Here is a 15,955-nt window from a genome sequence, read left to right as displayed (position 1 = left end):
AAAACGACTACAGCGAGATTTCTGCGAAAGCTGTGTCAGCGAAACCGAAATTAAAAAAGAATCGCCCTTCCTCTCTTGTATAGAGCTAACAGTAGAGCAGGGAAATCCTTAACAGACCTTAACACACTGAATATTCTCTCAGGATCGTTTATAATTTACAGTTTGAAGAGAGCAATTTCTGGTTTGATGTTTATTTTTTTCAGTCTTTATAGCGATTATTCCTACCCACTTACTTTTTCAATTGTAGGCGAACCCTCCTAAAGCTGAATTTCAAGGAACCATATTCAAGCTCAGAAAGAGAAATAAAATTTCGTCGTTGCTTATTACGTCCTCCATAAAACGCGAAATTAGGCATTTTCACGTCGTAGTCGTGCAAAAACGGGAAAGAAATGAACAAAAAAGTGTGTTGCACGTGCGAAGTTATTGTTTTGCTAATTAAACCTATTGTTTTTTTGACGTTCTAGTTGTCGTCCGCGTCGTTGGATCTTAAACTCCCTAAATTGTACAAACGACCGGTTTCAATAGACCGGCGAAATTTCTCATTTTAGTAAAGCACTGAAGTTACGACAACTTCGAGTTAAACTGATTTCACGGGTTGTCAAAGAGTCCAGCGATTCCTTTTTCCCAGGTGAGCGCCGACTCATTTCGCTTCAATATTCAGGAATGCTCTCGATCTTTTTACGCTTTCATTGTCTCTCGCCCGACATGTTTTGCACGGTGTTTGGTCATGCGAAACCTCCACGAAACATCCACGCCTCGCGCGAGGTAACTTTATCCCGATTCTAAAAATAACTCGAGACGAATTACCTATGGAATAGGGTGTATATTGGGGATGCCCTCTCTGTCCCCTTTATAGTCTCTTGAAGAGTATGTATGTACGTTGCGCGTGACTTCTCACGATATCCCCCCAGGGCCTCCCCCAGGGCCTAGTTGTTCAAAAGGTGAATAACTATCCACTGGATAAATATCTATTCAGAGGCAAAACAATGGTGAGTTATTCAGTGGATAGCGCTATCCAGCATTGAACAACCGGGGCCAAATGGAGAGCTTACTTTAGGTAGAGGTATAATGCCCGAATTACCGGGTGACACTTCTTTTTTCAAAACGCAGGTCATGGTGGGTTATATTTTGTTTCTCTTTCCTTACGTATGCCCGACTTTCAGTGTCAAATTTAACATTCAAAGTGCTGTGATCGATATTATGTTTGTACAGATCTTATGGAAAAGTGTCACATTTAACTTACCAAAATAAAACAGAACTATAGTTTCACCTGTTTTAACTTACTTGTCGAACTCAGTATTAGCAGAAAAGATAGTCGGGTTAAAGAAATTTGGGCCACGTTATTATATTATGTCATACGCACCGCTTTTAACTGTACGGTTACCACTTGTAATACTTCAAACGGAAAAAATTATGAAATGGCAAATTAAAGCCAAACTGAAACCATCGTCCGTAAACTTGTCTTCTATCAAGTGACATTGCCTCAGCTCTAAAAAAATTAACAGGTGGAAGAGCTAACAAAACCTGAGAGGAGGATACAACCTGCAGTAATGAATTTATTCAAATTGTTTAGTTTAGGTGTCGTAGACAAAGGGTAACTAATAAACCAGCAGATAGACATTTAACCGCTCGTGATCTTAAAGCCACAACCGACTCTGTGTTGTTTTCTACGGTTTTCTTGTTTTCTTAGAAAATCTCTGCAAGAACAGCTACAATGGCGGATACTCTAGGCAATCGCAGTTTCTTTTTAACAAGCGTGGAAGTCTTCTTTCTTGTGATCTTAAACGTTCTATCGTTAACCGGGAACATAATGGTGTGCATTGCAGTTTACAAGAACACACGACTACGCAGAACCACAAGCCTGTATATCATCGCACTTGCTGTGAGTGATTTGATGTCCGCTGTATTTGTCATGCCTTTTGCATTGGGTGTGCTTATAACAGGCGAATGGGTTTATGGCCGAGCGATCTGCTTCTTTCATTCCTTTTTCGGTGGATTTGTGGTGTACGTATCACCCGTCACTATGGGTTTAACAGCGTTTGACAGGTATATGAGGATTTGTAAGTCTGAGCAGCAATACAAGAAAATTTTTTCACCGAGGAAGTCACAAACCTGGATGGCATGTGTATGGTTCTTCATTGCTTGCTACAGTACAATTCCTAAGTTAGCTGGTCTCCAAGATTATGAGTTCATTCCAGGATATGCCACTTGCCTTGTAGCTCATCTCAGTGAAAGTGGAAAAATCATTCACTATACTATTGTCATCAGTTTGTTCCTCTTAACACCGTTAATAACAACAATATTCAGCTACATAAAGGTTGCAAAGATGATCCGACAGCACAATGCCGCTATGTCATCTACGATTCACAGGGGCGCAACAGGCTCAAACATCACCGTGCAAGAACTGAAGCTGAGTAAGTCTCTCTTTGTGGTTGTGTTCGCGTTCATGGTATGCTGGATCCCATTTTGGGTGATCGTTGTTGTAAAGCGCTTCCATGTCGTTGAGAAGATGCCACGAAATATTGAACTCCTTTCTAGTTTCTTTATTTATCTGTCAAATACAATAAATCCTTTTATATACGCAGGGATGAATCCTATCTTTAAAAGTGAATTCAAAAAAATGTTTTGCTGTGAGCGAAGGTTCTTCAACCGGATAAACCCACAGCATTATGAATCAAATACCGCAGAAGCCAAGAGATCGACACGCACAGCAGCGCTTCAGTTAGGTACTACTTCTACAAGGTAGCGGATAGAACTACTAAAACGCACAACCCTTCAGTAGGATATTAAATATCACAAGTCCTTGAAAAAAGAAGTCCAAAAAATTACGTGATTACGTGAACAACATTTTTGAGGAATCAGATGATGATGGTCATCTGCTGCAACAGCATAGGCCCTCACTTGCAGTAAATGCTTCTGGTCCTTTATTAAACACGCACGTACTGACAAAACTGGCATTACTTCTGGCTGAAATCAGGAGGCTTGGTGTCCACTGACGACTTGGTGTCCACTGACCTATCTGCAAGGTAGAATTGTCAAATAAACAATTCAAGAGTTTTTCTCCCAAACTGGTCCGATGAAGCTTCCAGACATTGCAGAGGCAGCATTAAATCAACAGATGTCCAGCCAGCGTTGTCATCCACTCATGGCGCCAATCGACACCGTTGGCCCAGACGGTCCCCATCCACGTGTGTTAAAAGAAGTAAACTCTGTGATTGCTCCAGCTTTTTGTGGCATTTTCCGAACTCCCCTACAGTGTGGTGACACTGTACCTGGGATGGATACAAGATGTCCTCAATAACAGGCAGCAGTGTGTCATCTTAGAGGCTGAGAAATCTGGGATTATTAATGTAGGGCCAATCTTATTTTTGGCATTTATAACTGGCGGACTTACCAAACAGCAAACTGGTCTAAAAGTCGTCCTTTTGCTGATGATCTTGCTGTAAAATCCTTGGATGACTGTTCAACTGCAGAAAGCTTTACAGAATGTGTGGCATAATGCCCTCCCCGTCAAACTATCAGGATCGAGCGAGTGCAGAAACGGGCGCTGCGCATCATCTTTCCTGCTCTGCACTATCAAGAGGCCTTAGCTACTACCGGGTGTTTATCATTTCACACAAGAAGAATGGAGTTGTGTAGCAAATTATTCACAAAGATCAAAGAGCCCGAGTCGCGTCTTCGCCATCTTGTTCCACCGACTCGGTCGCAGGCGCACGGCCGCGTCGCTCCCTTCGCAACAAAGACGGACCATCTCTTATAAGTTGCAAAACTGAACGCTTTAAACGAAGCTTTTTTGCGGCGATGTACCTTTATGCCAATGGCATGTAATTTAGGAAATTATGGGAATTTAATGTATAACTTGATAGTTTCTAGTTTTTTATCTCATTTATTGTATTATATCTTCTCATAATTGTAAGGCCCAGTAGTTTTGAACATTTTGAACACGATCTAATTAGTTTAAATTACTTCTCTTTTTTTTTTATTAATATCTATATCTTTGTAAAATAATTCGCAATTTGCTTATTTCTAAGCGCGACGCGACGATTTTATTAATAGTAAACCAGTGGGGGAAAACTTGAAAACGGAATTCAATATTGCCAAATACAATGTCCTAAAGAATTATAGACGACTTTAGCCCTTCATTTTTAATTACACACTTCACAACTTCACGGCTGCTGCCTTGAGGCAATAGATATTACCAAGTATCTTAGGGTATATCTTTCAAAAGATCTTAGGTGGAACGATCATATGCAAAAAAAAACACAAACAAAGCAAATAAGACGATAGGATTCCTCATGCGAAATTTGAAATATTGCTCTACTGAGCCACGCGGCCTACAGTTGAATACTCCTCATCTGCATGGGACTGTTATACAGGCAAGAACATTGTGCAGGTTGAAATGGTTCAGAGGAGAGCAGCTCGTTGGGTGCTGTCACGTTACAATCGTTAGGACAGTTTGTCTGATATGCTAAGTTGTATTGGACTGGAAGACATTGCAATCTCGCAGAACAATTGCTTGCCTGTCTGTGCTTTACGAGTTCAGAAATATCTTAGTCAACGGCGATAATGTGGAACTCCACCCAGTTGTATATTCTTCTACAAGATCATCTAGGCATACTTATAAGTTATAAGTTTAATTTTTTTTAGTTTTCATTTTTTCCAAGATCCAAACAGGAATGAACCAGACTGCCAAGACAACTAGCATTGGCTTCTTGGGAATTTTAATGAAGCTATTCATAGATTTATTAAAACACATTTTGGGTATCTGTTTATTATTATTAATTATTACATTTTTGGGTTTCGCTTTTTTAAACAGTCTTTTATATTCATTTTTGAATCTTAGACTTTACGTGGTAAATAAAGGAATAATACCTTATTTTTGATCGTTTATGGCACTGCTGTTCTGAAATTTCTAAGAAAACAGATGTTGGCCAGCCAAAGAAGAACTAGCATTGGCGGGGATTGTTATGTAAATTAAGTTATATAATGTGCAATGACATATAATATTGAATAATTCAATGTGATGCCGTATCAACAGGCTACAAATTAGGAGCTGCAATCTTGAAAAGGAAATTTTGTGCTGATTTTCTTCCCCGTGAATATGAGATCATTTCCTCACAACTGTAAGAAGATCGATGCTGCAAGATAAATTTACTTATGCGCAGCTGTAGCTGTGAATCTTGTTTATCAACACATTGAGTGACATTGAATTGTTTTAGGTACCTGCATGATCCTATAACGCAGTAAATGGAAGGCTAGCTGATATTTAGGCATCCTATGACATCTAAATAAGTCAAGCTTAAACAATTTGATGCAAGAGCACTCATGGATTCACTGGTGATATGAGCAGATGTCTGCATTCCCCTGAATGACATATCAAAATACTCCAGCTTATTGCAACTTTTTGAAAGACTGATAACCCCAGTATCGGTAATTTTATGACATCCAGCAATGCTTAAGGAAGTCAGATTTGGGCAGGAGTTTCCAATTTGTTTCAAAGTTCTGTCTGTTATCTTGGTGCAGTAAGACAGATCCACATGGCCAAGGGAGAGGTGCTGGGCTTTGTCTGATTTAAACTCAAGGTCGTTAACATACGAGCAAACTTGCATGTCGAGATATGTAAGTTTGACACAGCTTTGCAAGATGTCATTTATGCTACTCTGTGTGATGCGCAAACATTCTGAGATCTCCAAACTCCTTAGGTTTTGGCAGGATGCTGAAATCATTTTAATAGATGCATCAGAAATCCCAAGACAGCCGCAGATGTTAAGATGAGACAACTTTCTGCACTTTGATGCAATTGAAAGAATACCCTTGTCAGTAACACCTTGGCACCATTTAACATTTAACTGGCATAAATCCAAACATTTCTCAGCAATTCTTTGCACTGCAACATCAGTAATATTGCCTGCAGGTCTTGGCAATTCACAACCTGAAACTTCCAAAGTCTGAAGCAGTCTGCAGTGTTTTGCTACATTTTCTATTGACACATAAGTGACACAAGGACATCCTTTGGCAATAAGATGCAGTAGACTTTGGCAAGACTGAGCAACAATGGAAATACCTTCATCGTCAATACCTGGACAGTAAGAAACATCCAGGAGTTGGAGAGCAGGACAAGAGTAACTGATAACAGATAAAACATCATTACTCAGTCTCGTACAGCCTGTAAGCCCAAATTCCAGCAAATCAAACTTGCGGTCGGTTACATCAATCACTTCTTCATCAATTCCTGAATTCAGGAAATAAACCTTTTTCAAGTTGTGGTTCATTTGTACGGCGCTTAACACTTTCTCGTTTAAGCAGAAAAAAAATTCTGCCTCGTTAGAGTCTTCGTCTCTTTCACAAGTAACTCTCAGTTCTTGGAGTGACGCACAGGCGTTGATCAAATCTTCTATGACGTTTGGTGATACATTTGATTTGTACACTGTGATCCTTAAACAGCGGAGACGGTGGCAACACTTGAATAACATCGCCAACCCGACATCACTCAGTAGTCGACAACCAGACAAATCGAGGACTTCTAAATTGGGACATTGATCGGCAATAAGTTCAAAACATTTATCATCCATCCGACCACAGTTTGAAAGGTCAACATTCCTAACATTTCCACACCAAGAAAAAACTCGTTTCAGCACCTCATAACAAAGACTATCACAGTTTGGAAAAGCTATTTTCCTCCACAAACTCGGATCTTCTGACAACCGAAGCCATCTCTTGCAAACTCTTCTTAATCTGAACAAGTTAAAAATACGCCTTTCTGCCGTAAAACTGAAAATTCTCAAAACAATAGATTCTGGAAGGTCTTGAAATTCAATTTCTCTTGCCATTTCCCTCTTGATGCCAACGTAAATAGAACTATTAGTTTGTTCTTTCAGGTCCAGCTTACGCTTACTTGTCGGCCATTTTGTATTTTGAACAACCTCGCCCCAGGCGTTCTCCTGTTTTGACAACGCGGCGTCCCGACAAGGCCTGGATAAGGCCCGTAAACTCTAGCGGGACTGTTTACGGGATGGTCTGATTGCAAGGGTGGTGCTTCTTTGTTATGGTGTGATGCAAGCCTGGGTGTGCTGGTTTGTTACTTGGTGTTGTGGTCCACGAATTTATGGTAATTAGTATATGCCAATGTCTATGTAATCAGAGTTTCTGACAGTGTCTGATGTACTAATATAATGGGAGTATCATAGAGTCAAGGGTTATAGGTTTCGTGGTGTCAGTGGTTTTATAGTTTCATGTGTTTCGTGGTTTCATGGGTTCATTGTCATATACTAATTAGCATAAATTCGTACACCGTAACACCAAGTTGTAACCGCTGGGTCTGAATGAATCAAGAATGCAAGAATGGCGAGGTATAAATTTGTAGAATGCGAACCAGACCAGACTGACTTTTTTTACCCTGGAATTGGTTAGAATGTTTCCATTCGCGAAAATTAGCCGTTCGTAAAAACAAAAACAAAACCAAAACATAACAAAACCAAACAAAACGAAAAGAACAAAAAAGTGGAAACATAACAAACAACAACAACAACAAAAAAAGACTGCAACTTCCGTCGCTTGAGTTTCATATTTTCATGTTCTTTGCGCGCGCCAAAACAAAGAAACCGCAGAATATAGTCGACCTCTTGTCACTCAGAAATCACGAATATTCATCTAGGATGGAAAAAGATCAATTCATTCATGATCAAGAGAGGATAAACATTCTAACTCGGCTTAGCGAATGAATTCAAAACAACAGACTTCGGCCTGATCTGCTCTTAGGTTAATCCTTACGATCGACACCGGCTATGAAAATATCATATTGTATTAGAAAGATGAACACTGTAAATAAAAAAGAAGCTAAGACAGTGAACCTCACAGAGGTGTTTGAATTAGGTAAACAAATAATGATAAAAAACAACGATAATGTGAATAGTTTTCTCTCTACGCCTGACGAACTGTACTTTCTTTTTGTATGGTGTATTAAATTATTACACCAATGATAATTACAAGGCGGTGACGTTTATAATTAAGGCTTTGGTGACGTAACTGCTCTTGAAAGAACTACTTTGCATTACAACGGAATGTCGCCGGTTTTGACAATTCGCTTTTAATCGTGTTTTCATGCCATAAACAATTCTCTTAGCGACAAAGCCCAGCTGTGTGCCTCGAGGAGGCTACGACACGGAAATGTAGTTAGATTTGTTACTTGTGGGAATGGGCTGTGGAAAATCAAGACTACAACAAAGTGATGTCGATTCCAACGACAATGTGCCGGTCACTAGAGAAGTCGACGTGGTTGAGAGTGAGACGGAGCAAGCTAAAATCGAAGCAGTACTCGAAGCTACAGACATGCAAGGTTCAAAAAATAGAGAAAGTAAATTGCCTACATTTAAACAGGCCATCACCGGTAAGCCAACTGTGACAAGTCGCAAACTCCCGCGCGCAAGAAAGTCTGAAAATGGGAGGGAAATTGAACTTAATGCTTGGTGTGAGAAGAAAACGAAGAAAAATGCCCAAAACATTGCTTTGAAGCCGCAAGGAGACAGCGGGGATGATTCGGAGTTTGAGAGCGAATACGGTCGAGACGGAGTTGATTTGACCTCCACACATGTGACAAATGATCACGAAACAGAGAAATTAATGAGCAACTCGCTGGGTCCAAGATCGTCTCCTGATGGGACAAATCTTACCAACTACAGTGAAGAGCCAAATAGGATATCGGCTTTGCAAAAGGTAAATACGACGCCAGTCAGATAACAACTTGTCCTAAAAAACAGCAAGTATAAGTAAATAACGACTTTGTCAAGGTAATAACTTGTCGGGATATAACTCAGTTGCTAGGTAAACAATTTCTACGATCCTGCTTAATTAACTACCCTGCTATACGTGAACACGCTTTAAGCACTAATGGCCTGCGTGCTAATTTTTTCAGGCTTGGCTAGGGAGGGAAGAAGGGAAACAGGAAAACCAAATTACTTAAATCTTGATCTACAGTATCTCGATTGCTTCAATCTTGAAATACCAGTGATGCCAAACTGCAAAATCGTTGATATGACTTACTGCCGAAATTTACATCCACTAATGGCAGTATACCTGACATTTTGGCGACAAAATACAGTACCTGGGTAAAAAAGGAGGTCTTGAGATGATCGTAATACCCAATCGCCCTGGCTGGTTCCGTCTTCTGTTTCCTTTTTCCGTCTGAAGCAAGGAAATTAAATACGTTTGACGATGTCTGTATGCAGGCTAAGTTTTAAGAATTTAGGATCATGACTTATTAAGAAAATCATCTTTTTCCATAATTTGTACTTAAACACGCACAGAACAACGGCTCAATTTTATTTGAAAAAAAAAAATGCGCTTATCCTTTCATTTCCCTTAGCGAAGTAAAGCAAATTATGTTATTTGTTAAAGCAAGTTTAAAAATCCATCGGCAAAAACAGCATCCATAATTCTTGTTTTTGACAGGTGGAATCCGACGAGACTTTCGATCCTTCTACTTTAATAGATATTGAAAAATTTAAAGCCGCAAACGCTCCAACAAAACAGGTAAGTTAGGAATAAAGTTATTTATGTTTTCGAAACGGTTTCAGTTGCAACATAGGCTCATCGAAAAGTCGCCCTTGATCACCTTCGAGTCGCGTCAGAGATGTCGCAAAACCTGGACGTTCGCAACAAGCAGCAAAGCGTGGAAAAAGTTAACAAGGGTGTTATCTAGTATAATGTTTTAGAAAGTTATATGGGAATATCTGCGTTAAAAGTGTACCTGAACAGCTCTTAAGCAAGACCAGGATGCAAGACCAGGTTTTCGGTTTTTACGGAAGTCCAGTCAAAGACCATAGGTTTACCACGAGAGATCAATACATATGGTCTAGATAGGTCGGATAGAAAGTAAACGCGGCCCTTACTTAATGGTCGGTTTTAAAAGAAAATGATAACGGTGGAGTGTGGGAGCGCCGAAACACAAAGTAAAACTGTTTTTATCAGCTGAGTTGGTAATTTAAAATCAATTTGATTTGCTTACTAAACAGTTTGAAAAGCTGACTCGCTAGAAATTCAGACGCTTTTTAAGGGGTCTCTACTCAAACTGTTGCTAGAAAGTTTTTTTTGGTTTTATCAACTCAGATTACAAAACTAAAATTGCGTGCGTTAAAACAGTAAATCTGCAAGGCAAAAACGAGTGCCCAGGCGGAAAGTTATTATGGTTTTATAGACAATAAATAGCAATAAGTAACAATAAGTAGCTCCTATTTTTTCTTGTGCTTGACAAATTAAAGAGAACCGCTCTCGCTATTTGCATACTCAATAGGCCAACAGCTGAAAACAGCTTTTAACGACTCCGGTGTCGAGCTGCGTAGATTGCACTAGGGCAGTTTCATATTTTCCTTCAAAGTTTAATTAATACTACAATGTAAGAAGACTCGATTTGATTAAAAGACCAACCAAGTTTATTTGTTTTTCAGACAAATACTTCAGTGCATGATTCAGGTATGTAAGAAACACACTGACCAGAACTCAGACTGCTTGCAGTCCGCCTTTTCTCTTAAAATCCGTCTAGTTCTTATCTCATCCAGCGCTATTGCAAACGACGACGTTATTATTACAATAAGGGATTGAGACCAGACGAGAAAAGACGGACTCTTATTTTTGCTTCTCGGGCTTACGCCCTCGTTTCTCGCGGCTCGCGGCTTTGCCGCTCGCGTCCTTAGGTTTCGCGTGCAGTAACTTTGCAAAGAAAAATTAGAGACTGCTGGCAGTCTAGAACTCACAGTGCAGTGTTTGCTCCAGGGTGCCTGGGTCGCAAAAACTCACCGGCTTGAATATAAAGTTGAAAATTTTACTGATACTTTATGCGATTCTAAAACTAATTCACGGCAATCATCTTTTTTGGATTGCAGAAGGTACAAACGAAATTGACGTCTCAGTAACGGATAAGAAGTAAGAATATTTGCCTAATTCTCTTTCTGATGCAAATCCCAGGATAATCCGAAGTCTAATAGTCAGCAATATAACTTTCAATTGGCTAGGTTAGAGAATTACCGTCCACTTAAATATAACCTCAAAAAGCTGTCACCGGGCCGCACAATCGATTTCGCAGAAGGTGGATAGATATGGAGCAATTACGCACAGAATACCCAACCTAAGCAGATTTTTAATGGCGACGGAGTCGGAGTCGTAAGCGCAGTCGTAACAGCGCTTATGACCTTGTAAAAATAAAAATCGGAGTCGTAAGCGGAGTCATAAGCGTGACGGAATCGGAATCAGAAGATTCAGAACGTTTCCATTGCTTCCGACTCTGTCACTTACGTTCCCCTTAGGATCTAGCTAGTAAACACCAGATTTTCGGAGTCGAAAGTCGAAGTGGAAGAATAAACCAGTCACAATGCACATTCCCACTCTTTGTGATTGGTTTAGTTCTTCCGAGTCTGCCTGCGACTCCGACAACCTAGTTTTCACTTGATAGTAAACGACGGAGTCGTAAGCGGAGTCAGAACGTTGTTTTCAATAGATCGTTAAGTTCTACGCTTCTGATGACTCCGACTCCGACTTCGTCGCTAGTGGAAACCAGGCTTACGCCTTAATGAATTTGCCGTCCAATCTGCGAACGAATGACCGCAACTGCGATGCCGGAATCACCGTGCTGAACTGGTCTTTAAGGGTCGAGGGGTTACAAACAAACGGTTGGATTTTCAATTCAATATGGCTCTAATACATAACCAAGATCAAAACATCAGTAAAATGCTCTAAAATTAAACGATCAGGCCGTCTTTCTTATTTTGAAGGGGTAATGTTGTTAAGAAAATGAGCGTAATAAGTAGATATATCCAGACTAGGACTAAGTACTTATTTAAAACTATCAAATAGTGCGAGCTTTACCATTACTCTTCAACCGACAATTTGTGAATGATAGTAATCGATGAACTGCGTGGAATGACATGAGCAAAAAAGAGAAAGAGGAAGGAGGAAAACGGTAAGGGAAAAAAGGGGTCATACCCTCCCACTTGTCCCATTCACTCCCATGCCTTTTGAAGCCTGCCCCGTTGGTAGGTCCTCGGAGACCCTGCTGTATCCTAAACTGGGAGGCTTTTCGATCTTTCTGTAATCTTTGCCTGCAATGATTTCGCCATGATTATCCTGATTAGCAGGTAATATGCCTCACCCCCATCCCTCTCGAAGCCTGCCCCGTAGGCTTGTTACGGAGACCCTGGTGTATCCTGAATTGGGACGCCTTTACAGCGGTAAAGGATACAAAATTGCGCTCGATCTTTCTCTTCACCTGCAGTAATTTCGCCACGATTATCCTGATTAGCAGCAATGCAAGAGCTAATTGACCTTTTTTGTTTTGATATGCGCAGTGTGGCAGAGGCTAAAAACTCAGCAAACTACGACGAGTTCTACGATGATGACGAGAAGGAGCTTATCGCCAGCATTGAGAAAAACTTTGTTACATTGTCACCTCCTGTCCTGCCTGGCTCAGTGATTTAACAGACACGCCCACGCATGCTAACACAGGTAAAACAAAACCTTTACCGGTCGTTTCGCTGCATAATGAAGTCGATTCGCTGAGAGTTGGGAGAAGCAGCAGCAGTAGCGGTAGCGGTAGTTGTTGTAAAACTCTTTCTTCTTTCTAACTACCTTGTTGATCTTGATATTCAACAGCACTTGTCAGCGATAACACAAGAAGAAACGCGACGGCAGAGAAAAATATCAGGAACGCGAAGGTCACTATCAATAAGACGCCAAACCAGGAAGGATTATTCAAACCTTTCTTGGTCGAGGAAAAGCTAGTTCGCTTCAGTGTTTTTTAGACTTTTTTTTATCAAGTTTAAGTGTCATGCAATTTACTTTTTTTACTTAAAAAAAGTTCCAAGGTTTTGCCGTGAGCAAGTATATCGTAATATCCGAGAAGAATTGTATTTACGTTTCTGAAAATCTTTTCAGACCAAAAAGTTGATCTGGTCTGATGAATCATAGCTGTAATGAAGCGGATTTTCGTTTAGTTATCTGTTAAGCTCGAGTAGCAAAAAAATATCATTATGACAGAGCCTCAACCATAGTAGTCCTCTCTGCTGCCGCCAGCTCGACATAAAATAGCGTTAAAGAAAACTTCTCTGATGTCCAAGGAGACACAGCCTTGTCGAAGGATAAAAAAGGAGACACACCTTGCCGTAACATGGACGTGTTATGGACGTGGACTTAGGGGGGAGGCTTTGTTTGCCAAAAACTAAATCAGTGGGGACATAACTTTGCCGAGGACTGATGAAAATAAGGATAAACCTTTACTGTCTGCTGAAGACGAATGTCACAAGACACACAGCAGCTTTGAAAAAAGAGACCTATAATCTCCTAAGATTTTTCCCTTCACCGTCTTGGATTTTCACTTGAACATACTGAAGGAAACTTTCAAAAGGCCAGAGACAGTCAGTTAACCGAGGATATGGTATGTTTGTCTCTTATTGATGTAAAAGTAGAAAACAAAAACGTTGTATGTCAACAAGAAATGCTTCAATGTCAACGAAAAAGTAATAAAAGAAATTGAACATGAGGGTTTTGTCTCTGCTGAACATTAAATAAAAAGGAAAATCAAATCAGGTTTCAGGGAAACTGGCTACCCACCCCTCCCCTAAGTCAATACTAACACTTACTTCTCACTTGGGGCAAAATGTTGGCTAAGGGGAGGGGTAGGTGGGCAGTTTCCTAGAAACCTAACACTGAATGCAATGCCCATCCTTGGAGATCAAGTTCCAGACGGCAGTTGGATGTCTATGGAGATTATGTCTCATAGCCTAAAATGTAGAACTTTCTCCTTTTCCCATCATCAAGAAAGTTTCACCATCTGTAATGCATTTTCCAAAATCTGTTTTTCTTGGTACTGCAACTGCAATGCAAGTCGCATATTGACTGACAAATTATTATGACTCATTAAATGGGCAGCAATGCCTTTGTCAGCTTCCTGATAAGACTGTAACACTCTTTCAATTAAGCATTTAATCCAATGCGATACTCTCAACTCTACTTCTTTGCCAAGACTCTCTCCAGTCAGAACTCTATGCCAGTCTTTTTTGAAGTTATCTTCATCCATTGCAAGAATTCTTAACAAAACTAGGGCACTCCAAGACAAGCCATTTTCCTCAGAACAGCAGAGGTCCTTATCCAGTTGGTTACATGAAATTAATTCCCTCTTCCTTTGTGAAATTCCACACATTTCAGGCATCACAAGCGAGAATACTAAATCTTTTGAGAATGGCACTGTATTGTGCATGTTCTTGGGTAGAATGAAGCCATATTCCATAAGCAACTTTCGGTTGTCATGGGGACCATAGTTTATGAATACCTGGGTACTCTTGTTGTATCCTGATAAAGTGCGAATTTCATAACAGTCATTTTCTTGGTTGAAGCCAGCTTGAACCTGGAAGGTATATCACAAAACATTACCTCAAGGTCATTTTGTTATAATTACCCACTCTTTTTGACAAATGTGAGTATAATAATATTATTATTTACATAAACTAATAAGTTATAAGAGAAACTTGCACACCCAATAAGATCATATCTCAGTTTCAGAAGCATTAGCTACCCTCTCAAAATAATGCTGGCAGTAAGTTCGGGATACTCACTGACACATCTGATTTTACAACCCTAATAAACCTTATTTGATTTGTCTTATAAAAACATGCCATTGTCAAATGGTGAAAAGAAAAAAAAGCTTAAGGGCTGAGAGAGGGAAACATTTACTATGGTCAAAAGTTATGATTGATGGTAGGACAGCATCATCCTCACATGGTCATGGGAAATCTGCTAAAAGATAATCATGTATTAGGTGACATAATATCCTACCGTTATCTTCCATTTCTAATAGCATCTCTTACACTTGAAAAATTCTCCTTTAAGCAAGACCCTTTGAAACCCTCTGGAACAAAAGTCTGAAGTGTCAGCTGTCTCTTAGCCCCACCCTCCCGCTAAAAGGTGATAGAGACACCTAGCCTGGTTGTCTATTGTTTGGGGTATGTAGGGTGGGGCGGGAGCGGGGGATGTTGGGAAAAAGTCTATTAAGAGACAGCTGATAGCCAGCAGCAACATTTGTATCATTGACAGCAACATTACTGACCTCTGCCACGTCTGCGTGATTCAGTAAATCCAGAATGGGAGCAAGTGCATAATTGTCATCAGTCCGAGGTGCTGCCATTCCAGCTTTATCTGTATTTGTAATGTCAGGTTTATAAACAGACCTGGTGTTTACCACACACCATGCCCATCTGAACTCCTCAAATGTAAAAAACTTGACAAAATTTTTATCCAGTGCAGAAATGTGCCTTGCAAAGAATTCTTTAAGCTCCTTATAAGTTTCTTGAACAGTTAAGATATGACACATAAACTCCTGTTGCAAACGTACAGGAAGAACACATATTTCCTTTTCACTGAAATATGCGGGGGTATTAAAATATCTTGGCAACGTAGTGATATACGGATACCAGAATGATCTTTTCTCTCGATATTTTTCATGCAAAATAAAGACGTACAAGAGGTTTTTGGCGGACATAACAGGCTTCAGTTTGGCCAACTTTAATCCAATGTTACTTTGTTCAGCTGTTTGTGATGTAATGAGCATGTGCGATGGAACAGAGATCACTAGATCATCACTTTTTAGCTTCTTACAAGTCATTAAGCCCCTTCCTGTTTGTGTAAAGCAAGCTGGGCGTAGCTTTCCAAAAGAAATTCCATTCTCTTTTGCCCATTTGAAAAGGGCTATGTATTCAGGTTCATAGATTGCACGTCCATGCTCGTTGTAATAATTGCCATTTTTCTTACGTTTTCGTCTTCTCCCTGTTCTTCCTTTCGTTGCCATAAGCAAATTCTAAAAGTAATTTTTAAGTATTCTGTTGATGAAAGTTTAAAATGACGAATGCTGGGTCAATGAAAAACCACATTCGCACGGTACCCATCCTCACAAACTGCCATGTTGGCTCCCAGCTGG

At 40.1% G+C, this 15,955-nt stretch overlaps 4 protein-coding genes across 5 annotated transcripts; 2 read left to right on the top strand and 2 right to left on the bottom strand.

Annotated features, from left to right (window-relative positions):
- Positions 1–1,625: 1,625 nt before the first annotated feature.
- Positions 1,626–3,609, top strand: LOC140945910 (melatonin receptor type 1A-like). The gene has a single exon (XM_073394974.1). It carries the CDS (start codon positions 1,715–1,717, stop codon positions 2,744–2,746), a length of 1,032 nt encoding a protein of 343 aa, XP_073251075.1. The 5' UTR covers positions 1,626–1,714; the 3' UTR covers positions 2,747–3,609.
- Positions 3,610–4,336: 727 nt separating this feature from the next.
- Positions 4,337–6,900, bottom strand: LOC140945900 (uncharacterized). The gene has a single exon (XM_073394966.1). It carries the CDS (start codon positions 6,828–6,830, stop codon positions 5,256–5,258), a length of 1,575 nt encoding a protein of 524 aa, XP_073251067.1. The 5' UTR covers positions 6,831–6,900; the 3' UTR covers positions 4,337–5,255.
- Positions 6,901–7,972: 1,072 nt separating this feature from the next.
- On the top strand, positions 7,973–13,521 carry LOC140945919 (uncharacterized). Of its 2 annotated transcripts, XM_073394984.1 has the most exons (6): positions 7,973–8,712; positions 9,448–9,528; positions 10,443–10,467; positions 10,878–10,917; positions 12,336–12,492; positions 12,640–13,521. In XM_073394984.1, exons 1-5 carry the CDS (start codon positions 8,194–8,196, stop codon positions 12,463–12,465), a joined length of 795 nt encoding a protein of 264 aa, XP_073251085.1. In that variant the 5' UTR covers positions 7,973–8,193; the 3' UTR covers positions 12,466–12,492; positions 12,640–13,521. The 2 variants fall into 2 exon arrangements, with proteins under 2 accessions (XP_073251085.1, XP_073251084.1); XM_073394983.1 differs by having other exon boundaries at positions 7,975–8,712; positions 12,336–13,521.
- A 264-nt stretch (positions 13,522–13,785) lies between these two features.
- Positions 13,786–15,948, bottom strand: LOC140945904 (SET domain-containing protein 4-like). Its single transcript, XM_073394969.1, has 2 exons — positions 15,089–15,948; positions 13,786–14,389 (listed from the first exon to the last, which is right to left on the bottom strand). The coding sequence occupies exons 1-2, from the start codon at positions 15,824–15,826 to the stop codon at positions 13,799–13,801; spliced, it is 1,329 nt and encodes a 442-aa protein (XP_073251070.1). The 5' UTR covers positions 15,827–15,948; the 3' UTR covers positions 13,786–13,798.
- Between the last annotated feature and the right edge of the window lie 7 nt (positions 15,949–15,955).

The sequence above is a fragment of the Porites lutea genome, chromosome 8 (genome assembly GCF_958299795.1).
Source record: "Porites lutea chromosome 8, jaPorLute2.1, whole genome shotgun sequence".
NCBI lineage: Eukaryota > Metazoa > Cnidaria > Anthozoa > Scleractinia > Poritidae > Porites > Porites lutea.
The sequence above is the reverse complement of the archived record's forward strand: the minus strand, read 5'-3'. Positions and strand labels throughout refer to the sequence as shown.

What these genes read in the sequence shown, in the direction of transcription:
- LOC140945900 (XM_073394966.1), bottom strand. Translation starts at nt 6,830, where the DNA reads ATGGCAAGAGAAATTGAATTTCAAGACCTTCCAGAATCTATTGTTTTG.
- LOC140945910 (XM_073394974.1), top strand. Translation starts at nt 1,715, where the DNA reads ATGGCGGATACTCTAGGCAATCGCAGTTTCTTTTTAACAAGCGTGGAA.
- LOC140945919 (XM_073394984.1), top strand. Translation starts at nt 8,194, where the DNA reads ATGGGCTGTGGAAAATCAAGACTACAACAAAGTGATGTCGATTCCAAC. An exon ending in CAAACGCTCCAACAAAACAG is followed by an intron (nt 9,529 to 10,442) that starts GTAAGTTAGGAA and finishes TTTGTTTTTCAG; the next exon opens with ACAAATACTTCAGTGCATGA. An exon ending in GTCTCAGTAACGGATAAGAA is followed by an intron (nt 10,918 to 12,335) that starts GTAAGAATATTT and finishes TGATATGCGCAG; the next exon opens with TGTGGCAGAGGCTAAAAACT.
- LOC140945904 (XM_073394969.1), bottom strand. Translation starts at nt 15,826, where the DNA reads ATGGCAACGAAAGGAAGAACAGGGAGAAGACGAAAACGTAAGAAAAAT. An exon ending in ATCACGCAGACGTGGCAGAG is followed by an intron (nt 14,390 to 15,088) that starts GTCAGTAATGTT and finishes TATACCTTCCAG; the next exon opens with GTTCAAGCTGGCTTCAACCA.